The sequence below is a fragment of the Eschrichtius robustus genome, chromosome 13 (assembly GCF_028021215.1).
Source record: "Eschrichtius robustus isolate mEscRob2 chromosome 13, mEscRob2.pri, whole genome shotgun sequence".
NCBI lineage: Eukaryota > Metazoa > Chordata > Mammalia > Artiodactyla > Eschrichtiidae > Eschrichtius > Eschrichtius robustus.
In genome coordinates, this window is record NC_090836.1 from 47,166,857 (window position 1) to 47,194,853 (window position 27,997).

At 38.8% G+C, this 27,997-nt stretch overlaps 2 protein-coding genes across 2 annotated transcripts; one reads left to right on the top strand and one right to left on the bottom strand.

Moving 5' to 3' along the window:
• Positions 1 to 4,115: 4,115 nt before the first annotated feature.
• On the bottom strand, positions 4,116 to 27,997 carry PTGES3 (prostaglandin E synthase 3). Its single transcript, XM_068560851.1, has 8 exons — positions 27,633 to 27,997; positions 11,642 to 11,755; positions 11,420 to 11,489; positions 10,783 to 10,881; positions 8,492 to 8,581; positions 6,503 to 6,565; positions 5,576 to 5,600; positions 4,116 to 5,278 (listed from the first exon to the last, which is right to left on the bottom strand). Coding segments are annotated over exons 1-8 (483 nt in total). The 5' UTR covers positions 27,635 to 27,997; the 3' UTR covers positions 4,116 to 5,258.
• Positions 17,324 to 18,122, top strand: LOC137775202 (heterogeneous nuclear ribonucleoprotein A1-like). The gene is made up of 2 exons (XM_068560874.1): positions 17,324 to 17,551; positions 17,736 to 18,122. The coding sequence occupies exons 1-2, from the start codon at positions 17,324 to 17,326 to the stop codon at positions 18,120 to 18,122; spliced, it is 615 nt and encodes a 204-aa protein (XP_068416975.1).

Consider the following 27,997-nt stretch of genomic DNA (forward strand, 5'->3'; position numbering starts at 1 on the left):
GTCCCACATTCTTTCAGTACTCTGGGAAATAATAAAATGTCTTTGTCTCTACCGTATTTCTTGACAATCATCTTGGGTGATTTCAAATTCCAGGAAAATAATCCGATCAATACCCTAGCTTCAGAGTTCTTTAATCTCTTCAATTCCAACTAGTTTAGCACTGACATTTCACGTAAGTATCCTACTCAAGTTCTACCTCAAAATTTCAATATTCTCTTGTCAAACCACAATTTTGGTTTTTTTTTTAATACAGTAATACATGAACAAATTCTAAATATACAGGATTAGAATAAATCCTTTCACCACAACCCAAATCTCATTCCCAGAAATAACCACTAAAAACGTTTTGCATATATCCATTACTTTCTATCCATTCCATGTACATAAAACATATGCATTCCCTATTTTTAAAAACTTCAGTGGAAGCACACTACAGAAAACTTAAGTTTTCTGATCTTTATGCTTTGGAGAACTTTCTGTGTCAGTACATTTTTTGACTGCAGCTACACCTTATGCCATAAAAATGTGTAATAACTTATTTTACTCCATTAATGGTTATTTGGATTGTTTCAAATGGCTATTACATGCAGTACTGAATGAAAAAAAGGATATCTTGTAAACGTTTGAGTACACCATCTACTACTACCTTTATATTCCTAGAAATAAAATGTTGGCTTAAAATCATGTTCGTTTAATTGTTATTTATTTTTGGGCCGTGCCACAAGTCTTGTGGAATGTGGGATTTAGTTCCCCAACCAGGGATCTAACCCGGGCCCTATGCAGTGAGTTCAGAATCCTAACCATGGGACTGCCAGGGAATTTCCTAAAATTATGTTCATTTAAATGACATTCTGCCAAATGCCTTCTAAAACATTTTGCTAATTTACCAGGTTCCCAGAATCCTTGCCAAAACTTTCTCTAAAAATGTGCCTAATACTAAATGTATGAAATTACTTCACTGACTGAAGTTGCATTTCCCTAATTTCTAAGACAGAATACTTTATTGGTCATTTTTATTTCTTCAGTGAATTACCTATCTCTACCTTTTGCCCATTCTTTTCTATTGGCTTGTCATAATGATTAGTGCTATTCAAATGCTTTGTTAAATGTTGTAAATATTTTATTCAAGTATATCACTTATCTTTTAACCTAAGTTACCTTTTGATCTATGTAATTTTTTTTTTTTTGGCCACACCACGCGGCTTGTGGGATCTTAGTTCCCCGACCAGGGATTGAACCTGGGCCCTAAGCAGTGAGCATGCAGAGTCCTAACCACTTGGACGGCCAAACGCCTAACCCATGTTACTTTTAATGTTAGATTTTTAAAAAAAACTTTCCTTTGTAGCTTTTACATTCTGTATCATTCTTGGGAGGATTTCCCCATATCATTAATAAGAATTTGAATTTTTTTCAGTGAGTGGGCCAGGAACCACCAGCATCAGAATCACCTAGCTCTGCTTTACCTATGGTAATCACTAGCTATACTGGATTAAATTTAGTATAAAATTAAATATTCAGTTTTCAGTCACACTAGCCACATTCCAGATCCCTAACAGCTCTATGCGGCTGGCAGCTACTTCATCAGACAATGGAGAGATACAGAACATCGTATCACACAAAGTCACACTGGATGGAGCTGATACCTAGGCAGGACTAATTCAGAATCTGCCTTTTAGATCTAAAAGAGAAGATGTCGAACTTCAGCACACATCAGAATCACCTAGAGGGCTTAAGGCAGATCACTGGACTCTACTGTCTCATTTCTGATTTAGTAGGTCTGTGCGGGTGCCCGAAATTTATATATCTAACAAGTTCCTAGGGGAGACTCATGCTGGTAGCCGGGATCACACTTCAATCGTTGTCAAGTATCAGTTAAATTGCAAATTCCTGGGCCCCACATCACCTACTATAGAAAGCCTATATGAGGGTTGGGACTGATGAATCCACATAGCCCCATGATTTTGATTGTCCGAGAACCACCAAGGTCTAGTTCTATGGAAAAAACTAGAGCTATGAGGCTAATTAGTTGTGAGAACAGAAAAAAAAACCAGTGGTTGAGGGAGGGAGGTATACTCCTCATGGAGGGTGTTAATTGTATTGGAAGCAGCTTTACAGCTATCACCCCTAAACTTGTGATGAGATACAGCCACAGGAATAGGGTGCTAAGGATAGTATGGAAGTCAAGGTCACTGGATTTGAGGCTAAGAAATTTAAGCTAGAGTTCTGGATAGGTTCTTCACATAAACAATGAAGTTATCCAGGCTGACACTATAACTTGTAAGCAAATATTTGGTTTTCAGTTTAGAAAAAATTAAGTGTTCAGAGCAAAGCATGACAGGCAGTATATATACAAGTTATCACCAAATCCTATTTGACATTATCTCTGGAATCGCTCTCCAGTTCTCAATGCCAGCGCCTAAATTTACCCTTTTACATTTTACCGTTTGAATTACTGCACTAACTTGTTTCCTTACGTCCAGGCCCACCTGCAAAACATTACCCATGCAAAATGTAGTAACAAGTATGTACTGAGTGTTGAACATACCAGGTGCTGTCATCAGGCTGGAGATTTAGTGATAACATACATCTTTCACTCTCCTAGTAGAGCAAACTACCAACTAATAATCAAGTGTGGTTAATGTTTCAGTTAAGTCCACAGGCCTTAAAAGCCTATCAGGATAAAATAAATAATTTAGGAGTTAGAGTAGACCTTAAGACAAGGTACCTGCCTCCCCCCTCCTTCCCAGCCTTTATGTTCTCAAGGTTGGTATAATGCTGGGTGAGCCATGCAGAAGAGCATTTAATGTTAGCATACAAGTGAAGTTCATTATCACTCATTTCTTGTCAAAAGAATTCTTGCTAAATAGAAAAAACGAAAACTTGCACAAAACTGAATAGGTAAATAAAACCTTCATGCTACTTGTAACAACTAATCACCTTCCCCTCTTCCTTGGAGGTAATTTAACAGTTCAGGAAGTTGAATATATCATCTTTATCACCACATGTCAAAATAGACAAACTGTAAGAATAGATGCTATCTCTCTCACTCAAACTTAAAAACTCACCAAATGATCCTCTCCCCAGTGACTCTCTTTAAAGCAAAAGTAATTACAGTTTAGATTTTCAATACAAGGCCAAATAAATAGTTCTCCTTCAGTTTTGGCCTGTCAATTCACCTTTTGGCATGAAGTACTTTAACTTAGAGGGACCAGATACCATTCACAAGACTTTGTACCTGACAGCAATAAGGGTTAATGAAATCCCATTCAAGTGTCTGAGCACAAAATAGGTTTTAAAAATTTTAAGAATCTTAAGAAACAGGATGAAATCAGAAATCCATCATGATATACTTTCTTAATGCTATAGCCTAATGGCTGGCATTAAGCCAATCCTTAATGAATCTTTTAACTTCCAGAACTGACATACAAAAATAGTTCTTTGAGAGAATAAAACTAAAAATAGAAGGGTTTTTTAAATTTTAAAGTTTTTCCCTGAAGCTAAGCAGTACACTATCAGGCATACTGATACCTTTGGTATGCTCCAGAGAAAGGAGACCAAGTTTAAAGTAATTTTTTAGAAGTACGTAAGTCCAAACATACCTCCGAATGTGCAAAAACCTAAGGCTCTGAGGAAACTGCATTTCCTTAACAGGACCAGAACCCAAGTTATACTTCTGTAACATAACAAAACAGAGTTGACTGCCAAGTGTTATTATGCCCACGGTCCCCAAAAAGTTAAGATCTTCTAGTTGTGGCATTTCAAGAAAATGGTCTTGAATATTATTTGGAACACTCATATACTTAACAAGGGAAGAAAAAAGGTTGTGTTTTCCCTTCTAAATCTAAATACTCTATCTGTATCTATTACTACACTTCCCATCTCCCAAGTTTTTGTTCACTATTTGTCCTGAGGCCTAGCCTATGATGTGAGCTCCCTGAGTACACAATTACCTGAAGGATTAATCTTTGTATCCCCCCAGCACTTTAACACTGCCTGTAACACAGGTCCTGAATGACTGACATAAGGAAGTACTGAAATATGAAGCAGTTCTATGCTATGACAAATACGCAGAAGCTGGAAGGAATAATAAGTGCCAAAATGCGGAAGCTCAAAGATTTAGAGGAGGACAACACATTTAGTTTTATTTCAATCAAATCACAACACTTTCTTTTCCAACTGTTGCAAAGTGCATCTACAATTTTCTATTACAGATCCACTTTTAAAAGGTTTTCTGTGACATTACAGCAAGCCTCTTTTTTTTTTCCCGAACAGAGGAATATTCCCAAATTCTTCCTCAAGCAAAAATAAAAACTCAATTCCAGTAAATGGCAATACATGAAATTACAGTAAACCAGACACTTGAAAGGATAGCCAAGAAGTCTTCCAACAGTTTATTAGAAAGAATGTAGACATTAAAAAAACTCCCCACTGTCATGAACATAAATTGAGGTTTTCAGCCCAGGTACAAGCTGAATCAAAAAAAAAAATAATAAAATAAAAAATCCAATAGTGTATTAACATTTTTTTAACTCATTTGCCATACTGACAGTGCAAATACAAATTTGGTCTAAATGTACAGACTCTCAAGCAACAATGTACAGCCTTTCTTCGTCCTCCATGCTAAGAGATGTAAAAGTTTAAGGGTCAAACAATACCAAATGTACAGGCTTCAAAACCATCTAAGTTAGGGCATTCACTAGTTTTAGCTAAGATACATCTGGAACACTGACAAGTGATCACTTACGTACAATAATGTGAAGTAAATTTTTTGAAAAATAAAACTTTAGTGGAACAATCCTGAAGGATATACCAGAGGAACAACATGTTACCAGTTTGAAGTATCAACCAATTTGTTTCAGCCACTTTGAGTCCATGTTCTAAAATCTAAAATTTACTTTCCCTAAGCCAAAAGCTTCCAATCATGTCAGTATCTATGTTATGAAGTAAAGGAGACTTAGGTAAAATGTTTTTTATTTATCACAACTGCTTTATCAATTGCCTAGGACCTCAACAGCATCATGGAAATCTGGGAAATGTTCATGCATAAGGTTATTGCCTTAGCTGACTTAAAATTGCCCCATACAATGGTACATATCAACCCTTAGTGAAGCCTTTAAAAAAACAAACAGGTTGAAAAATGGGTTAAAGGAGGCAAATACAGAATCTGCCTTTAGAGCTATCAACTTAGGAATTCTCTCAATTATGAAATCTTGCAGAAGTTATTTTTCTTTCTCAAAATCCAGCGATGACAACATTCCTTACTCCAGATCTGGCATTTCTGAAAGGATTTTTAAAAGATTAGTATAAATTACAAGGGAATAACCTAACAACTTCAAAGTTTTACAATAGGAAAAAGCAGCCACCAAGAGTTAGTTTCCTAGAGAATTAATTGTCTTTTTTTAAAAATTTGAATCTCAAATCATTCAAATTTCTGCTTTAGCCATTTTTTAGAGGCCATAAAGAAATAATCATGTATCTTCCAAAAATTTTAAACAGGTTAACTTCTCTATTTTGAGAGTTTGGTCTCTGATGTGAAATATCACTGTGTAAACATACTTTTTACAAAGATACTTACTTTCATCATCACTGTCTTGTGAATCCTGCAGAAAGGAAAATTTAAGAAGTTACCAAGTTGATCAAACATTCCTCTGCTAACTGAACAGTTTGCGCCTTAAAAAGCTGAAGCACTGTACTTTTGACTAAGGTAGCAAAGATATATCAATCTTTGGTTAGATATAATCTTTGGTTTGGTGGTTTTATCAATCTTTGAACTTATCAATGGACTTAAGAACAAGTTTACTTAAGACAAACAGACATACAGCTGAGGATCTATCTTCCTATAAGATATAGGCCTTTTCGTGGGAATTGAGCCCACCCTTTAAATCCCTTCCTATCAACCAGACTGAATCCTGGTATAAAATGGTTTCTCTTCTCTCTTGGCATTCAATGGAAGAGGAAAATGGCTCAATATGAAGACCACTGGAATGACAGAAGACAATGAACTCTAATCCTAGCTGTTGAATTGTCTAAGTATCTTCCAAACTACATTGAACAACTTTCTTAAAAGATGTTAACAGGATGCCAGGTGGGGAAATGTTGAGAAGAGTGGTCTAGTATATCCTTACAGATTCACAACATCCATCTGTTCACTATACGTCTCTCTGACCAATCCTGCTGTTAAAACCTGTTCAATTTTCTTTGTCAAAATAATCCCTAAACTAACTGTTATAACCGAGTAAGGCATATGTCTCTATAAAATAGTAATTTTGAATTATAAATCTGGTGCCTTGAAGAATGATCCCGGGGACACCTGTTTCCTAGTAGGTATCCATCCCTCAAAAATGGGCACATTTAAAAAACTGGTTTTCCCTGTAATATTTTTTAGACCATTAAAAGTGGCAAAAAAAAAAAAAAAGAGCAATCTTGAATCTACATAAAACAACCTGAAAATACATTGTTTCTTAATATTTAAGTAAACATGGAAAAGAACTTATAGACTTACATCATCTGCTCCATCTACTTCTGGTAAATCTACATCCTCATCACCACCCATGTTGTTCATCATCTATTTGAAGTGTAAAAATTAGTTTTAGAAATGATGTTAAATTAAGCCCTAGGTATTAGGTTGCACGATGCAGAATAAACCTTAAGTCTGTCATAGATTTCTACCAATTTAAAAAAAGAAAAAGAAAAAAAACCCCATCAAACTATATATTAGGTACCTTCCTTTCTGGAAAAGGTAGATTATATAGGTAATTACATAAAATCCTGAAACCTTGTAGGAAGTTAAGAGTAAGTTCTCATTGAAGAAAAATTATTAAAATTCATCCAACAAGATATATACGTATAATGTAGAAATTAAACACCACAATCCTGAATAGCAGTCACCTCTGGTGGCTAAAAATGAGATCATTTGCACTGAATAGTTGTAAAGTTTTGTATCTTCAACTAAGTGGCATGTGTATTATGGTATTCTCATTGTAGTTTTAAAATATTGTGAAGAACCAATAAATAACTTAAAATAAAGTCCTCTGGGCTGATTAGCTTGCATAAAAGGCCTGAATACTGAATCAAAGGCTGAACACCAGTAACTAAGTTACAAACAGAAAATAAACATAAACATTGAAAGAAAAGATACATACTGTGGAAAACACCCTTGTATACATACAATAAACTGGGACCAAAAGAGCATACTTATACATAAAGTACTAATTTCCCATATTTAGTTCCTTCTGATCATAAAGCAAGCAGTATATTATTTAAAGAGGAACAAATAAGCAGACTATATAATTAATATGAGATGGGGACTTCAAAAATACATGCTTACCTGGACTTCAGAGTTAGAAGGGGCCTTAAAATGATACCTACTCAACTCTCTCAGTATAAAAATTCTGGCCATCAACTCTCGAATAATATGAGCAAGTAGTAAAGAGTTTTCCTACATCTGAAAGCACTAAATCCTGGTTAAGTTTCTTTGAGCAGGAAAAATGCTCAAAAGGTGCCAAGCACAACGCTAGGTACCGAGATGCAATGGCAACAGACACAGAACTGAATACATTTGAGAGCTACTTAGGAGATAAAAACAAAATACAGACAGCAAAGACAGCAGTTAATGTTATACTGGATAGAGAGAATCAGTGAAAGAGAACACTGTTAAGAAGTTATGACTTGCACAGCTGGGTAAATAGTGGCATCAATTACTACAGGTAAGGAGTAGCATAGTTTAGGAGAATCACATGAATACCATTATCTCCCTTCTCTGTTTTGAAATCAAGGTGCCAGAGCCATGTGAGGAGAGATGTTAAATAAGCAGTTGCATACATGAAGCTGGGCACTTACTCCTTTTAACTCTTTGTTGTCAAAGAAGAAACATAAAAATATAGTCAAGATTTCAAATCACAATGAGAGTATCTTCAACTTACAATCTTAACGTTTTCTTTTCTGATCAGCTTTACTGCAACACATTTAATAAGGTCTAGTCTACCTAAGAGAATCTCAATGATTTTTTCCCTTTGGCCATGGCAATATGTATTTCAGTGACATCCTGGAAAAACAGGCTTACTTAAAATCCTTTCCCTGATTTTGCAATTAAAATATCCCTACACACCACTCATTGTACGTATCTCATCATGTGTGTTTAAAGGTTTATATTCATATTACATGGCTCCAAAATGCAAGCCAATTACCACATTCATGCTCCTTCAAAAACAAAAATCTGTTCCAATGATGGAATAAAAACTAACTGTGCTGCACTGATTGTACGGTTTATTTTTTGTCGTTATACATCAACTTTAGAACTTAACACTAATTTTAAAAAATTCATAAAAGGTTAAATGACCATTGTTAAAATCTTATTTGGTTTTCTGCAGAACAGTCTTGAAAGTAAAATAATGCATGTCCTAAATATCACTATGTCTTTAAAACCAAATTAAATTGACTACACAGAAATACACTGGGAGGGAGGTGGAAGAATGCATTTAAAAGAACTTACCTCAGAGAAACGATCAAAATTAGACATGTCTTCATCTGAATCATCTTCCCAGTCTTTCCAATTATTGAAGTCCACACTAAGCCAATTAAGCTATAGATCAATACAAATATCACCCTATGATTAGGTTATCTTGTACTCTTTTAGTGTGTACCTAAAGACTACATTTTTTGAGCTGTGGGTTCATACTCACTAGTGAGGCATGGAATCAGCACACACACACACACACACAAACTAGAAAAATGTAATAATGGTAAATATAGTTTCACAGTTGTCAGAAACAAACCTACTTTTGGGACTTCCCTGGTGGCGCAGTGGTTAAGATTAAGAATCCGCCTGCCACTGTAGGGGACACGGGTTCGAGCCCTGGCCCGGGAAGATCCCATATGCCGCAGAGAAACTAAGCCCATGTGCCACAACTACTGAAGCCCGCAAGCTCCAGGGCCCGTGAGCCACAACTACTGAGCCCACGTGCCACAACTATTGAAGCCGGCGGGCCTAGAGCCCGTGCTCCCCGACAAGAGAAGCCACCGCAACGAGATGCCTGCACACTGCAATGAAGACCCAATGCAGCCAAAAAAACAAAAAGAACAAAAAAACCCACCTATTTTTTAAAACAAAAATTCACTGGTAGGAACTATTCAAATTCAGATACGTGATTAACTTATTATTTTTTAAATGTCACCATGATATGCTCTGATGCAGCATCTGAGTAATTTATACTTCTAAGCAAAGTCTGCCTCTTGAATGCAGAAGAGTCTGCATCTATTAGTGACTATCTTATTCTGACCACACTTGGTATTAAGTTAAAGCTATAAACCTCAAAGTAGAGAAAAATATATAGACCACAAGGCCTTAATATTAATAGTACCTAGCTATGAAACAAAAACTATATTCCTCGTACCAATTTTTTAAAAAAATGTAAGTTTCAGGTGTATAACACTGTAACTCAACATCTGTATACAACTACAAAGTGATCACCCTCCAAGTCCACTTATCGTCTATCACTATACAATTGACTCCTGGTACCCCTTTCACCCACCCCTCTAACCCTTTCCCTACTGGTAACCATCAATCTGTTCTCTGTATCTGTGAGTTTTCGTTTTGTTATGCTTTTTAAAATTAGGTTTGTCTTTTTCCTTCTGACTCATTTCACTTAGCTTATTACCCTCAAGGTCCATCCATGTTGCTGCAAATGGCAAGATTTCATTCTTTTTTAATGGTTGAGTAGTAATCCACTGAATACACACACACCACAGTTTATGGCATCATCCATCAATGGATACTTTGGCTGCTTCCACGTTTTGGTTACTGTAAATAGTGCTGCAATGAACACAGGGGTGGCATACATCCTTTCCAATTAGTGTTTTCATATTCTTCAAATAAATACCCAGAAGTGGAATAGCTGGATCATATGGTAGTTATACCTTTAATTTTTTGAGAAATCTCCATACTGTTTTCCATAGTGGCTGCACCAATTTATAATCCCAACAATAGTGTACAAGAGCTCCCTTTTCTCTGTATCTTCTTCAGCATTTGTTATTTCTATTTTTCATATTAGCCATTCTAACAGTTAGGACATGATTATCTCATTGTGGTTTTTTTTTTTTTTTAAATAAATTTATTTATTTATTTTTGGCTGCGTGGGATCTTTGTTGCTGCATGCGGGCTTTCTCTAGTTGTGGCGAGCGGGGCCTATTCTTTGTTGTGGTGCATGGGCTTCTCATTGCAGTGGCTTCTCTTGTTGCGGAGTACAGGCTCTAGGCGTGTGGGCTTCAGTAGCTGTGGCACGTGGGCTCAGTAGTTGTGGCTCACGGGCTCTAGAGCACAGGCTCAGTAGTTGTGGTGCATGGGCTTAGTTGCTCCGAGGCATGTGGGATCTTCCTGGACCAGGGCTCAAACCCATGTCTCCTGAATTGGCAGGCAGATTCTTAACCACTGAGCCACCAGGGAAGTCCCTCACTGTGGTTTTGATTGGCATTTCTCTGATAATTAGTGATGAACTTGGGCCATGGCAGTGAAAGCCTGGAATCCTAACCACTAGGCCACCAGGCAACTGCTCTGCCCGTTTTTTAATCAGGTTTTTGTTGCTGAGTTGTGTGAGTTCTTCATATATTTTGGATATTAACCTCTTATCAGATCCATGACTTACAAATATATTTTCCCATTAAGTAGGCTGTCTTTTCATTTTGTTGATGGTTCCCTTCGCTGGGCAAATACTTTTTAGTCTGATGTCAATGCATCTTTTATTACTTAAAAATACCAAACTTTCAAAAAAAGAAAAAGGAACCTACCTTTGCCCTTTCTTTTGTTAACCTTGGCCATGACTGACCAGATTCTCCTTTTCGTAAACAACATAAAATTGATCTGTCCGTTCTTTTATGCTTGGAATCCTAAAAACAAAAATAAGCGCTATCACACCGTTTATCTCTCTGGTATTACTACAGGACACAAAGTAGCTGGTTATTTGTCATTTCTCCTAATTTCTTTCTAAACCCTGAAACAACCCCTAGACTACTGAAGATTTCATAAGCTATCCAATTGCAAAAAACATTTTTCCTCCCCTGCACAAGGTGAATAGAATAAAACCTTAAAAAGTTAACTAAATATGGTACAATCATAGAACATATTTAGATGTATCTATGCTTAAATAAGACAAGCCTTAAGAGTACAGCCCTTACATCAACTACACAATTTAATTTTAAAAAGATAAAAAATAAAAATTAAAAAAAAAGTATTGCCCTGAGTCCAAACAAGAACAAGAACAAAAAGAATATCCAGAAAAGTAGTTACAAGAGGGAAAATAATGCAAAATATATACTTATTAGCCTCTCAACTGTTAAGAATTAGTGCTTATCTCTAAAATGAGTACTTAAAGTATGTCCATTTCCTTACAATTTAAATTGGGATTAAAGTATCAAGACTACTTACATTTGGATCAATACAGTGAAAAAGATCAATTTCATTTAAATGTTTAAAATTATCACTTCCTCCAAGACAACTGTACCAAAAAAGAAAAAGGGAAAACAATGAGTCTCTTCAAAGAGGTAAAGATTAGTAGTATCTTCAATGAAAACACGAAACAATCAAGCCAAAGTTATTCAAGCTGCCTGAAACAAGCCTTTTACCCAATTATGTAAAATGGTAACTTACCTGAATGTAAGTTTGGATTTTTCAAAATTTACATTAACATCTTTACTGTCTTCAACACAAAATTCAATGAAGACATAGTCCCTTCGATCGTACCACTTTGCAGAAGCAGGCTGCCTACAAAAAGATAAAATTAAACAAAGTTAAGCTGAAATTCACTAACTGAGTATTTACATAACCTCCAAAGCTTAGCATGTAAGTAACATACTTCTGTTCTCCATCAGAGCATTGATTATTTTGAGGCAGTTTATTGCAATTTCAAACGTGAACTACCTCTTTTTCCCTAAGAGCTGCAGTACAAGTTAAAACGCAATGATAGGGACTCCCCTGGTGGCACAGTGGTTAAGAATCCGCCTGCCAATGCAGGGGACACCAGTTCGATCCCTGGTCCGGGAAGATCCCACATGCCGTGGAGCAACTAAGCCCGTGCTCCACAACTACTGAGCCTGCGCTCTAGAGCCCGCGAGCCATAACTACTGCGCCTGGGTGCCACAGCTACCGGAGCCCGCGCACCTAGAGCCCACGCTCTGCAACAAGAGAAGGTACCGCAATGAGGAGCCTGCGCAACAACGAAGACCCAGCACAGCCAAAAATAAAATAAACAAACAAAAAAAACGCAATGATACAAATTTCATCATAGAAAGAATTTAAAAAATGAAACAAAATGCTCACTGGAGTTAACCATTTAGGTAGCCCTGTCAAAATTTGTGCTACTCCTTTACAGCCCTGCTCTTAATAATTCAACTTCACGGAATTTTAAAAACCAGAACTAGGGGACTTCCCTGGTGGCACAGTGGTCAAGACTCCGTGCTCCCAGTGCAGGGGCCCCGGGTTCCATCCCTGGTCAGGGAACTAGATCCCACATGCATGCCACAACTAAGGAGCCTGCCTGCCGCAATTAAGACCCAGTGCAACTAAAATAAATAAACACACATGTATTTTTAAAAAATAAAAATAAAAATCTGAACTAATCCATTGTCAACTCAAATACAGTATTCAACATTTCTACTTACAATGTTAGGAACTGTGAACGGAATTTTTTTAAAGTAGGAGAAATGACAGTATTTGTCCTCAAAAAAGTTCTCATTTGGACTGTCCTGGCAGTCCAGTGGTTAAGACTCCAAGCTTCCACTGCAAGGGGCAGGGGTTCAATCCCTAACTGGGGAACTAAGATCCCGCATGCTGTGCGGCACAGCCAAAAAAAAAAAAAGAATGTTCTCATTTGCAGCTGACTATATAAAGCAAAGCAACTGTTTGTTTTTTTTTTTTTCTGGGCAAAAAAATCTTCCTTACAAACCCTTATGATTCTAAATAATGACATTAGATAAAAAATTAAACTTTATAGTCCCATCTGTTAATCTGTATCTGTATCCAATATATACTTACACTAGAAACAACTTGGAATATTTACTTTTTCCTTATTATTCACCAGCTCCTGTCCCTTGCAATAGACTCCTCTCTTCTTCCATGTTAGCTGCCTAAAGCTCTACTCATCCATTAAAATTGTTTTAGAATATAGCTAAAAATCTAGTAAAAGCAAATACAGTCAAATGTAATTAACAGGCAATGAAGATTATATGCGGTAAATACTTTGAAAAATTTCCTTTGTCATCTTTAAAACAAGTTACTTAGATAAGTATTTACATATGCATAAAAATTCCAAGAAGAATTCACACGCACACAAATGAACAGCATTTGCCTCTAAAGAATGAACCAGAAAGATGAGCCAAAGTAGAGCCACCTCATTCTCAACTGTTTCAACTATTTTTAAAAAAATAAGCATGTGCTGCTTTGATAATCTAAAAATCAAAGTTACAGGAATTCTTTGTATTTTTTGAAACTTTTCTGTAAACCTAAAACTTCAAAATAAAATTTAAAACCAATTAGTTATTATATGTTCAAACACTACTCATAAATCAACTCAACTTAAAGGAATTGTTTTGCTTCCAAACTCTGAATTTCCCAACCCTGAGGAGTAGCAGTTTAAAGTTCTAAAGTTACAGCCAACTGCTCATCAACATTTTCACACAACTGTTAAACTTGACTAGTCATACTCTACTCCAACACACTGATATCAGATCTGCAATTAAAAATTACAGATGGCAATTTCCAAAGTCTAAATACCAACAAATCAACAAGGGTAAAAGCTATTTTTTCAGGCATCTATTGGCAGATTAAAAGGGGGGTGGGGAGGCACGCATTTTTAAATGCCTGTGAAAAAGACATCTAACCAAACTTCCGTGTTAATAGAGCTAATAAACAATTTAGGAGTTTTATGATTAGGTCCCAATAGGCCATACATTATTTCTAGCTTATTTTCTTGCCAAAACAGTATTCTCAATATGTGGTAACACATTTGGGTCTTTTCCCCGCAGCTTGTGGGAGCTTAGTTCCCCAACCAAGGAACGAACCCGGGCCCTCAGCAATGAAAGCGCAGAGTCCTAACCACTGGACCACCAGGGAATTCCCCCATGTTTGGTCTTCAACTGAAAATATTTGTTACCTTAATAGATACTTAAAACTTTAAATGACCAAGTTCATAGATTTTCAGCTTGAAGTAACCAGACAGTCCTATCTTTAAAAAGCACTAATAATAACAATCTGGGGCAATGAACACCCCCAGTGTCAAAATACTACTTATTTCCAACAAAAAGAAGTAAGTTCCTATAGAGAAATGGTTGACCCCAGCTCCGAGGTGGGAAATATAAATGAGCTTGGGACATCTCATAGTGCAAATCAAGCTATTAAAAACAATGAGATCAGGGACTTCCCTGGTGGTCCAGTGGTTAAGACTCCACACCTCCAATGCAGGGGGCCCGGGTTTGACCCCTGGTTGGGGAACTAAGATCCCACAGGCCGCGCGGTGTGGCCAAAAAATAAAAAAATAATAAAAATAAAAACAATTATGTTGGGATTTCCCTGGTGGCACAATGGTTAAGAATCCTCCTGCCAATGCAGGGGACACGGGTTCGATCCCTGGTCCAGGAAGATCCCACATGCCACAGAACCACTAAGCCCGTGTGCCACAACTACTGAGCCTGCACGGTCTAGGGCCCGCGTGCCGCTGCTACTGAGCCCACACGCCTAGAGCCCGTGCTCCGCAACAAGAGAAGCCACCGCAATGAGAAGCCCATGCACCACAACGAAGAGTAGCCCCCGCTCACCACAACTACAGAAAGCTGGCGCAGCAACAAAGACCCAACACAGCCAAAAAACAAAAAAACGAGATCAGTCAAAACAGGAGGAAACAATGAGTCTCTCTCCTTGGCCAACGACAATTTGAAAGGATGACTGCAAACTGATCCAAATACACAAAATATAAATACTCCAGTTTATATTGATTAAAGAAATACAAAACAAACTACCCACAATTCTAGATCACCAGAAGATACTACAGATCCAATTCTTTACAAAAAGGCAATTAAAGAGAAAGAATAGGCATTTACCCTTCTTTCCCTTTATGAATCTTTATTCATGATACCCGAATAGGGTCCGTTCAGGAAGGAAACTTCTTTACAGAATTCCAGCTTTGTGTGGAATAAAACGTGAGGAAAAAAAAAAAAAAAAAAATCACCATTTTGCAACCTTTAAGCTGATTTGGCAGTGTTCATCAATGAATGGGACCATTAACAATGATTAGATGAACAGCAGATAAAGAACTTATGATCTTAGCATCACAAAAAGTGGGACAACCAAACATTCACCTCCTGATTTGATCAACATGATATATTCCACAGTAAACTTAATTCCAGTCTATAGGAAATATGAGGAAAAGAAACAAGTTAAATGATATCACAAGAAGTGAAAAATTCAGAATACTGTTTCTTAAATCAATGGCAGAAAAGAGGGGGAACTGCTCTAGATTAAAAGAGACCTAAGAGTTATCAAACAAGTGCAATTTGTAAATCTGGTACGCATCTTGATTAAAACAAACTAAACATAAAAAAGATTACTGAAACCGTGGAGACCTAGATATGGACAGAGTATTAGATAATGTGAAAACCATTAGTTTTGTTAGGTGTGAAAGGCACTGTTTTATGGAAAACAAATGTCCATTCAAGATTAAAAGGTAAGTACATGGGGTCTGCTTTAAAATAACTAAGGAAAAAGGGAAAAATAAAGCAGTGTGGCAAAGGCCTTCTAAATGCTGAATCTGGTGGATGGGTAGATGGGGATTTATTACATTCATAATACTTTAAAAAAAATGATATTAAATGGTTTTGGCATGGAATGCTTTCTTCCTTTAGAGCAACCCAGTATAACTGTGAAATTGTGTTATTTAAAAATTTAAAAAGAGGGACTTCCCTGGTGGTCCAGGGGTTAAGACTCCATGCTCCCAATGCAGGGAGCCCGGGTTCGATCCCTGGTCAGGGAACTAGATCCCACATGCCGCAACTAAAGATCTGGTGCAGCCAAATAAATAAATATTTTTTTAAAAATCCATTGGGCAGAAGAGGAGGGGAGTAGATAAAATAAGAATGACCCTGTACTGATAATGGTTGTGACTGAATAATGGGTACATGAAGAATTCATTGTAGTATTCTACCTTTCCTGTTTGAACAAAAAAGGTAATAAAGCTGAAAACAATTACCCTGATTTTTTTCAAATTAATTTTTATTGGAGTACAGTTGACTTACAATGTTGAATTAACCTGATTATAGTGAGCAGATTCTTCTCTCACTATGTTTACAAATGGCTATTTCAATAAACTGATAAAAATGCTTTTCTAGTCGAATTTAACAACATAATCTGAAAATACTTAATAGTACTGTATACCGTGTTAAAGTCAAGTTACACGTTAAGAAACTATAGTAGGGCTTCCCTGGTGGCGCAGTGGTTAAGAATCCGCCTGCCAATGCAGGGGACAAGGTTCGAGCCCTGGTCCGGGAGGATCCCACATGCTGCGGAGCAACTAAACCCGCGCACCACAACTACTGAGTCTGCACTCTAGAGCCCGCGAGCCACAACTACTGAGCCCACATGCCACAACTACTGAAGTCCACGTGCCTAGAGCCCGTGCTCCGCAACCAGAGAGACCACCACAATGAAGCCCGCGCACCACAACAAAGAGTAGCCCCTGCTCACCGCAACCAGAGAAAAGCTCACGCGCAACAACAAAGACCCAATGCAGCCAAAAATAAAATAAATAAATTAAAAAAAAAAAAAAGAACCTATAGTAATGGAGAAGGAGCACATTAATGGCGATCTGGTATATAAGCTCTTTAGTTTCTGTTCGTATCAAGGACATTGGAACCAGGGGAGAATCTTTCCTTTCCTTGAATTCACATTAAGTAATCTAGATTTATATCATTGTTATGGCCTGAAATCACATCCTAAATTTATATGTTGAAGTCCTAAACCGCCAATACCTCAGGATGTGACTGTATTTGTAAAGAGGATCTTTAAAAAAGTAAGGTTAAAAAAAAAAAAAAAAGTAAGGTAAACTGAGGTCTTAGGGTGGGCTATAATCCAATATGACTGGTGTCCTCCTCATAAGAGATTAGAACAGTTACACGGACACGGAAGCAACCTAAATGTCCATTGACTTTCTGCCCCTGGACGCTGCCAAGTAAGCACCATTGACATCTCCTCCCTCCACTGCAGTCAAGTCTAAGTCAGAGTTACCCAAAGAGCCCCAACAGCTGCAGAAGCTCTTCACTGGAGGTTTGAGCTTTGAAACAACCAATGAGTCTGAGGAGCCATTTTGAGCAGTGGGGAACACTCACAGATTGTGTGGTAATGAGGGATCCAAACACCAAGCGCTCCAGAGGCTTCAGGTTTGTCACATATGCCACTGTGGAGGAGGTGGATGCAGCCATGAATGCAAGGCCACACAAGGTGGATGGAAGAGTGGTGGAACCAAAGAGGGCCATCTCAAGAGAAGACTCTCAAAGACCTGGTGCCCACTTAACTGTGAAAAAGATTTTTGTTGCTGGCATTAAATAAGACACTGAAGAACATCACCTAAGAGATTATTTTGAACAGTATGGGAAAATTGAAGTGATTGAAATCATGACTGACTGAGGCAGTGGCAAAGAGAGGCTTTGTTTTCATAACCTTTGATGACCATGACTCCGTAGACAAGACTGTCATTCAGAAATACCACACTGTGAATGGCCACAACCGTGAAGTAAGGAAAGCCCTATCTAAGCAAGAGATGGCTAGTGCTTCATCCAGCCAAAGAGGTCGAAGTGGTTCTAGAAACTTCGGTGGTGGTCGTGGTGGTGATTTTGGTGGGAATGACAACTTTGTTCGTGGAGGAAACTTCAGTGCTCGAGGTGGCTTTGGTGGCAGCCGTGGTAGCGGTGGATATGGTGGCAGTGGGGATGGCTATAATGGATTTGGTAATGATGGAAGCAATTCTGGAGGTGGTGGAAGCTACAATGATTTTGGAAATTACAACAATCAATCTTCAAAATTTGGGCCCATGAAAGGAGGAAACTTTGGAGGCAGAAGTTCTGGTCCCTATGGTGGTGGAGGCTAATACTTTGCCAAACCACGAAAGCAAGGTGGCTATGGTGGTTCCAGCAGCAGCAGTAGCTGGCAGTGGCAGAAGGTTTTAATTACTGCCAGGAAACAAAGCTCAGCAGGAGAGGGGAGCCAGAGAAGTGACAGGGAAGCTACAGGTTACAACAAATTTGTGAACTCAGCCAAGCACAGTGGTGGCAGGGCCTAGCTGCTACAAAGAAGACATGTTTTAGACAATACTCATGTGTATGGGCAAAAAAACTCGAGGACTGTATTTGTGACTACCTGTTTAACAAGTTATTTCAGTTTCTGTTCTGTGGAAAGTGTAAAGCATTCCAACAAAGGGTTTTAATGGAGATTTCTTTTTTTTTTGCACCCATGCTGTTGATTGCTAAATGTAAGAGTCTGATCACGATGCTGAATAAATGCGTCTTTTTAAAAAATGTGCTGTGTAAAGTTAGTCTACTCTGAAGCCATTTTGGTAAACTACCCCAACAGTGTGAAGTTAGAGTTCCTTCAGGGTGATGCCAGGTTCCATTCAAAATTTATTTACAACCTGCTTTGGTGGAAAAGCTATTGCCTTCAGAAACCCTGGTGTAGCTGAACTGACAGTTACTGCGTTGTGACCTGGAGTTCACCGTGAAAAGGGTCACCCAAGCAAAGTCATGGAGTTTTTTAGTTATTAATATGATTGTTGGCACATCCTATGCAATATATCTAAACTGAATTATGGTACCAGATAAAGTTATAGATGAGAACGAAGCTTCTGTATCATCCATTATCATGTGTATTCAATAAACGATTTAATACCCTCTTGGGGAAAAAAAAAAAGTCCATCGACGGGAATGGATAAAGATATGGTACATATATACAATGAAATATTACTCAGCCATAAAAAGGAACGAAATGCTGCTATTTGCAGAGATGTGGATGGACCGACAGACTGTCATACAGAGTGAAGTAAGTCAAAAAGAGAAAAATATCATACAATATCGCTTATATGTGGAATCTCGAAAAACAGTACAGATAAACTTATTTGCAAGGCAGAAATAGAGTCACAGATGTAGTGAACAAACTTATGGTTATCCAGAGGGGAGGAGGAGATGGGACAAATTGGGAGACTGGGATTGACATATATACACTACTACGTATAAAATAGATAACAAATGAGAACCTACTGTGTAGCCCATGGAACTCTATTCAATGTTCCGTGGTGACCTAAATAGGAAAGAAATCTAAAAGAGTGGATATACTGTATACGTATAACTGATTCAATCTGCTATATAACTGATTCAATCTGCTACAGAGCAGAAACTAACACGCTGTACAGCAACTATACTCCAATAAAAATTTAAAAAATAAATTAATTAAAAAGAGAGATTAGGACAGTTACAGAGGGAAGACCCTGTGAAGAAGACAGAAGCCAGCCATCTGCAAGCCAAGCAGAGAGGCCTCAGAAGAAACCAACCCTTCTGACACCTCGATCTTGGACTAACACCCTCCAGAATTGTGAGGAAATAAATTTCTACTGTTTAAATCACCCAGTCTCTGGTACTTTGCTATGGTAGCCCTAGCCAACTAATAAAATCATTTACCAGACAATAAAAACAGAATTAAATGATCCTAACCTGGAGCCAAAAATGGTTTTAATATTTTTAAAGTTGTAAAAACAAAAATGTGAAACAGGTATTTGTGTCCTGTAAAGCCTAATATTTACCAAGTGCCCCTGATCTAAACCGTCTGAAAATACAAGGGGGGGAAATCCTACACTTAACCTAAACAATAATAAACACATATATTCACTCATTTGAAAGGAAAACCAAGTGTTTATGAAATCACAACACTCTTTTCTCCTATTAACCCAGAGAAAGGGTGATTTTAAACTCTAGCTCCTAAAGTATGTTGGATTCGTGTCTAGTCTCATACAAACACTGGCAAAATCCCAAACTACTGTTCAAGTCTGTTAATTCACTTTAATAGTAACATACCTATAAATGCAAAACCTTTTTCACCTCTGCATACATTATGTGAATAAGCCACTACTTATAACAAAATACCCAAAATCTCCGAAGTGGGACATTCCAAGTTCTTCTGACAAGTTCTTCCAAGCTCAATGTTAGGGCTATGTCAATTCAAGCAACTAAAATTTGCATAAACTAAAATTCTCCTCTGTAGTTTTGACTAAAATTTCTTAGTTTGTCTTAAAATGACAGAGTGGAAACCACATTTGTTCCCAAATACCATTTTTAATATACTAGAATTTCATGCATTTTAATTCTAATTTGTAGAAAATTACAAGCACCTCTCCCTTAAAAAAAATGGATGGACCATGGACTTCCCTGTTGGTCCAGCAGTTAAGACTCCGTACTTCCACTGCAGGTGGCACGGGTTTGATCCCTGGTCGAGGGAAGTTCCACATGCTGTGAGGCATGCACACCCCCCCCCCCCCCGCCAAGAAAGGATGCACCAGTGCAATGGCCTTAATGCATGCCCTCCAAATTCATACATTGAAATCCTAATGCTCTACGGGATGATATTCAAAGATGGGACCTCTGAGAGGTGCTTACTACTAGGTCATGAGGATAGAACCCTCATAAATTAAAGTCATGCCTTATGGGCTTCCCTGGTGGCGCAATGGTTAAGAATCCGCCTGCCAATGCAGGGGACATGGGCCCGAGCCCTGGTCCAAAAAGATCCCATATGCCATGGAACTAAGCCCGTGCGCCACAACCACTGAGCCCACGTGCCACAACTACTAAAGCCTGCGTGCCTAGAGCCCGTGCTCTGCAAGAGAAGCCACCGCACCGCAACAAAGAGTAGCCCCCGCTCGCTGCAACTAGAAAAAGCCCGCGCGCAACAACGAAGATGCAACGCAGCCAAAATAAATAAATAAATTTATATTTAAAAAAAATAAAGTCATGCCTTAGATATAAAGAGGCTCCAAAGAGGCCCCTAGCCCTTTCACTGCTCCAGAGGGGCCCCTTGCCCCTTCCACTACTATAAGGACACAGCAAGAAACTATGAACCAGAAAGCGGGCCCCTTCACCAGGTGACCATATTGGTGCCTACATCTTGAACTTCCAGACTGCAGAATAGTGGACAAGGCCTTCCCTGGTGGCGCAGTGGCTGAGAGTCTGCCTGCCAATGCAGGGGACACGGGTTCGATCCCTGGTCGGGGAACTAAGGTTCTGCATGCCACACAGCACAGCCAAAAAACTAAACACAAAAAATGCTCTTAAAAAAAAAAAAAAGCTCTACTTTTGTAAAAATATTTAAGACTGCAAAATGTGATACAAGGATGTACTAAATGACAATCTTTATAAAACAAACATTTTAAAATCTATTAAGTTTTATCTTCAACTAATGGCCTCATACAGAAATTAATCAAGCAGAAAAAGTGTATTAGTTTTTGATTGGAAGACCAATATCTTCATATTTTAAAAAAATTGGAGGGGGAAGAGAAAAAAGGGTATAATCTCTTAAAGGAGAATTTATGGTAATCATCCAGTTAATTAAGAGAAAAAAATCAGTCTGACCAAACCATAACTAATAAGCTAAATATTCCCAAAATAAACATTCTCAAAATAAAGGGCTCACAAACAAGTCAAATGTACTTTCAGGGTATATACTGATTTGGTGGTCTTTCTTTTCCAGACTTCCCAAAATATAGCAAAGCCTCAATTAATAGAATCTAAAGTTATAAACGACTCTCACCTTTATCTTTCACCTACTGACCACCAAACTACTCGCCCAACCTGCATGATAGGGACTTCCCTTGTGGTCCAGTGGTTAAGACTCTGCGCTTCCAATGCAGGAGACATGGGTTCGATTGGTGGTTGGGGAAATAAGATCCCACATGGTGTGGAGTGCAGCCAAAAAAAAAGAAGCCTATCTATACTGAGATATAGCTGAATTTGACTGAAGATGCAATACAGCAGAATAAAGGACCAACTGTAAAAGATCCCAGGTAGTTCCAAACACCACTGTCAAGCACCTCATATAGCCAAGTCTTATAGCTGAAAGAGATTTAGAGTCTAAGTATTATTCAATAAACAAATATTGATTAAACATGATACCGGGAATTGTTCCGGAGATACAGCTGTCAGCAAAGCAGATAAAAATCTCTGCCCTTAAGAAGCTCACATCCAAGTTCGATGAAATTTAGCCCAAAATTATTCTTCTAAGAAACATGGGGGTAGAGCGATCAGATCCATTACTAGCTATGGTTTACCTTTCTTAAAGTATAAATAAGTGATACACTATAAGACGTTTTTTGTTTGTACTCTGAAAAGTAACTCATCTCTATATTTAATTATATTTGTAAGATACATTACATCACAATCTATAACCTCACATACTTTATTCAGAAGTAATTAATGATAATCCCCATATAAATTTATTTTTAATGGAACATGATGTTTGTCTGAATTAAAACATCACTTTGATTTCTAAGCTAAAACAATAGTAATCAGAAGACTAGCTTTTTACTAGAACTTGATAATGAAGAAAATATCCTCTATGTTTATCCTCTATAAACTAAACATTTCTGGTAAGTGGAAAGCTTCTTAAAAACTAGATTCACTCATCTTCCATGTATCCCGGAGTATTTTTAAACATCAAGAAGGGTTACAGGGACTTCCCTCGTGGCACAGTGGTTGGGAGTCCACCTGCCAGTGCAGGGGACAGGGGTTCGATCCCCAGTCCAGGAGGATCCCACATGCCGCGGAGCAGCTGGGCCCGCGCACCACAACTACTGAGCCTGCGCACTGCAACTACTGAAGCCCGAGCATTCTAGGGCCTGCGTGCCACAACTAGTGAGCCCACGTGCTGCAACTACTGAAGCCCGCGTGCCTAGAGCCCGTGCTCCACAAGAGAAGCCCACGCACCGCAACGAAGAGTAGCCCCTGCTCACTGCAACTAGAGAAAGCTTGCACACAGCGATGAAGATCCAATGCAGCCAAAAAAAAAAAAAAAGGGGGTTATGGAAGAAAACAAACTCATTATAGCCAAGGGAGAAAAAAAAAAGTTTAAAAGATAACTGATATTTTAAAACCAAGTCTATCAACTGGTCTATCATTTGCAAAAGAGAATCGAGAAACTGGTAAATCTATTTCAGTTCGTACTAAGTGAGGAATGATATGGAAACATGAAAATTCTGCTAAAAAAAAAAAAAAAGCAGTTCCAGTTTCACAGACTGAGCAGTTTTTCCTTGTTAAGTATTATCAAAAGCCCTGCCTGTAAACATCTAAAACCAAACTCTCTCACACATATTCTTTGCTCAGAGAAACCCCGATATACTTCTCATATTTTCAGATATTCTGGATGCCAGTTGTACTACTATGCAAAACTTCCTGGAAAGTTAATCTGAATATACATGTAAGTCCAATGATCCCCAAATTACATGCCAAGGTGCATCAAGGCACTATGAAAGAATTTACAGGGCTGCCACAGGATATTTCAAATTTAACAGAAATTCAGTGATACTCAACTTCAGTCAAGACACTAAGTGGTTCAGTTTCAACAGCAGACTGCACTATATCCCTCTCCACTTTGCAAAGCTGGATTTTTGGTGGTTATGATTTAAAAAAGGAAAAGACCCACAAAAAAATCAACAGGGAACAGGAATTGAGATGGAAGATGGAAGTATCCAATCCGATTTCAAGGTATAACAAGTTATAACAAGTTAACAAGTTCCCAAAAGGCATATACCTTTCATTAGTAACTGTGGTTATACAAGAAACTACGTTTTTCTTTCAATTTATGTGTGTTAGCTTTCCGAAAAGCTAACAGGCTATAAGGACGAAATACTTAAGTAGTTTGGACCCAACTATCTAATAAACAGAACTTCTAGGTTACTCCTTTTGGCCTAGCAGCACCATTAAAAAACCAACCAACCAACAAATAAAAAAATACAAAATAGTTTCAACAAAAATACTACTAAGACACCAAGGGGTGAACCAAGAAAGTTTGTGAACCTTTGTGCTACTTCCTTTCTTTGGTAATTCCCACTCTAAAATATAAAGGTGTGGGACTTCCCTGGTGGTCCAGTAAAGACTCCACACTCCCAATGCAGGGGGCCCGGGTTCCATTCCTGGCCCAGGAACTAGATCCCACATGGATGCCGCAACTAAGTTTGCATGCCACAACTAAGGAGCCCTCGAGCCACAACTAGGGAGCCCACCTGCCGCAACTAAGACCGAATGCAACCAAGTAAATAAATATTTCAGGGGAAGAAAGAAAAACTGAACTACAGGCATGGTTATTTATTGGAAATAAAAGGACCACCTGGAAAATTATTCTCCCTTTTTGTAAAGTGGAAAAAATAAGTCTTTATGAGAAATTCTGGGTTCCAATCCTATTTGGGACAGTTGTTTATACTAACCAGCAGTGCTGTGAATTGATATCTGAAGAATTAAATCCTGTAATGTAATAAAATTGAAAGTTAAAAAAACACCTCTGTGGCTTAGATCCTTTCAGTACACAAAGATAATTAAGCATGCTGAGTTGGAAAGAGCCCCGATATAAACACTTTTCAGCAATAAAGTACGGTACACAAGAAGATCAACTACGGCATAGAAAATCCACAACAGCACATTTTATTTGGTTTTGGAGTACAACACAGGTGAGGGCATATTACTCAAGGTAAGATTTAAAGTAATTGGCACCTTCCTGGAAAACCAAAAGTTCTAAGGTGTCCTGTGGAAGTCAGCCTCAATTTAAAATCTATCCCTAACCTACACAGTAAATAATAAACTTTACTAAAACACACTTTGTATTTCTGTAGTAAAATACGCTAGATGCAGCAATTCTTAATTTAATAACTCAGATAAAATATGATTATTAATGTTTCAGAGCTCGATTGATTCTAAACAGTTTATTACGAAGGTATTTTTTCCTGAAAAGCAATCATCACTAACCACCTATGACTCTAAAATGATACAGCTTCTAGAAGATCTTAAAACTGAGAAAACACAATTAAACAGGAGAATCTTAACAACACATACTGGTCTGCCTCAAGTGATTTGTCACTTCGTTTCTACTGCCTTCCAGTTAAAGTCTAACTAAGCATAGAAAAAAAGAAAATCCAGTTGCTCGGTTACAGTGGTTAGGAAATCAAAACTAAACAAAAGCCATCATCAGTTACTCTTCCTTAACTTATAGAAATTAACCATATGCTGTATGGTCACTATTACCATTTGTTTTGGAGGTTAAAGACAGATGATTTTATTTTGGGGACTCAATCCTACAAAGCTGAATGATGGCAAAGTTAAGATTTTAACCAAGGCTAGCAATGGTCACAGTACGTTTCTGGACAATTTATTAATTTAACTACAAGACACTGGAAAGAACGATTTCAAACCGCTCAAAACTAAATAAAACGTTTTACTTCGTATCTATTGTAAATACGTCCAACTTATAACCTAAAACCAACTACAATAACTTAAAAAAAAAAAAAAAAGTAAAGTAGCACCCCCTGCAGGGGATTTGTGCAGGTCTTAAATGGAGGAGAGAGAGGTTCTAAAACTCCCAGCCTCCTCCAAGGTAGGTGAGAGATCGAGAGCTTTTATGCAAACTACTAGACAAAACTTAAAAAACTTGATTAGAAGAAATGTATCTAGGAAATGACGACTGAAGAGCAATCAAATGATTAAAAAACAGACCTTAAAACCCTTGAGATGTCCAGCGTAAATGTCTCTCTCTACAGCTAAAAATAATGTCTACAGCACACATCAACAAAATGAACGCTCATCAGCCAGATTCTTCCTAGGACTCATTAAAAGTCTTTTCCAACTCAAATAACTGACTCATAATATTCATCTTATAAATTCAGTCATTAATAAGATCCCCTAAAGAAGTTGCAAGATGGCATATACTGAATACCTTAAAGACAATGAAATTTACCTGGTCCCTTCAAAACACTCATTTTGAAAATAGCATTCTTCTGACAGACTGCTTTTTGGAATACTGCTACACTTTTCATCCGAGTTTTTAACCTATTTACATAACTTAATTAACTATTTCATGTGACCTCCGAAAATGTTTCTATCTCAAACCATATTAAACATACTATTTCTTCACGAAAAAATTTGCTTGGCTACATTAATCTATTAAAAGTTGGTAATGCCTTATCTGAGGATTAATTTTCTCCTAACAGATGTTTTAAGACTGACAATCCTGCTACATTAATTGGAATAGATGTCAAAGAGAAAAAGCACAAGCTATTTTTCACAGATTAAAATCTTCTATTACATACCACTTTTGGGGGTGGGGGAATCCTTCCAAAATTCTAATATGTCACTTTACAATCATACATGCATTCTTCTCAAGGCTTCTTTTCCATCAACTGACTGTAGTGTTTTCTTATCTATTTAGACGTCTAACTGAATACACTCACCACAAAGGTCATTATTTTATTAAGTAAACCCTTGCAAGTGCATTACTTTTTACAGGAATAAAAATTGTTCCCCTCAATTGCTCTCTATACATAACTTTTAGGGAGCGATTAGAACCAAAAAGGTACTAAACCAGCAGTTCTCGTATCTGAAAAGGTAAAGCTTTCCCTGAGAAAAATCTAAAGGCTCAAAGTGGCGATGCCAAGAATTCTCATTCGGTTAAAATCACCAAGGTTTTCCTGTATCATAAAGCTTCTAAACAATCTGTAGTCACTTCACGTAAAGAAAATTAAGCTAAGGCAACAAAAAGGTAACGACATACCTGTTTCATCCTTAAACTAAGATAGGATAATGAAACCTCGCCTGAAGTTTAATATAGAACACTGAAAATGTCCACAAATATCTTTCGACTCCAACACGTGCAGAACGCCCTGCTCAATGGTAATTCCTCGCTGCCAGGGACACAGCTGAGTTTTGGCAACTTTCACTCCCTCAGCGAGACTGGAGTTAGGAGGAAGCCTGGAAAGACCATACTCAAGCAATCACGACACCCGAGAGGGAAGTTAAGTTGCGGCGACGGTATGGCCTCCCTCCAGTCGCCTAGCAGTACCTGTCGCTCGCGGCGCACGGCCGCGTGGTGCTCTACGAGCACCAGCAGCCTTGTGATAGCACCCACCGCAGGTGCACTTGGCCCCGGGCCTGGTCGCAGCATCACAGAGCGACAGGAGCAGACCGCCCCAAGAGCAAAGCGGTAGCCCACGAGGGTCCACGCCTCCAGGGCGCCCGGACGGCGAAAAGCTCACGGGAGACTAAGGCCTACGGCTAAGTTACGGAGAGTTAGGAGCAGCCGGCACTGCCTAAGGGGGAAGGTGGGATTTCCGGCACAGGGAAGCCGAGGGCCGGTTTAGAGGTGGGGGAAGCGGACATCGGAGGAAATATGTCCTCCACCCGCCAACGGTAATCACAACAAGGATACTGAACCTCCCACCCCCAGGCAAGAACGATTTCCACCGAGGGGGAAAAGCTGAGGGGGCCTAAAGCGGGGGAGGGGAAGGGATGGCTTCCCGGCAGCCCCCCGCGCGGCCTCGGCCTCCCTCACGGGCGACCTTCCCTCGGCGGGGTGTCGCACTCACATCGTGAACGGGGCAGGGGGACGGGCGAACGGGTGGCGGGCGTCTCCGGCGGCAGCTCCTGGGCAGGCGACTCCTCTCCGGTGGCGACTCCGGCGTCTTCTCCCCGGCAGCGGCCTCTTCTCGCTTCCCTCAAGCGACGGCAGCGGCGGGCTCGACCTGGGTCCCCAGAATGCACCGCGCGGGGAGAGCGACTCCTCCGGTCGGGAAGAAGAGGAAAGTGTAGGAAAAGGGGCGCGAGGACGGAGAACGAACGTGCGTGCGTGCGAGCGAGGGGTGGTGAGGCCGGGCGGCGGCTGGTGACGCAGCAAAATGCCCGGGCCTAGCCGCCGCGCGTGCGCACTCTTTGTTTTCGGGCTCCTGCCGGG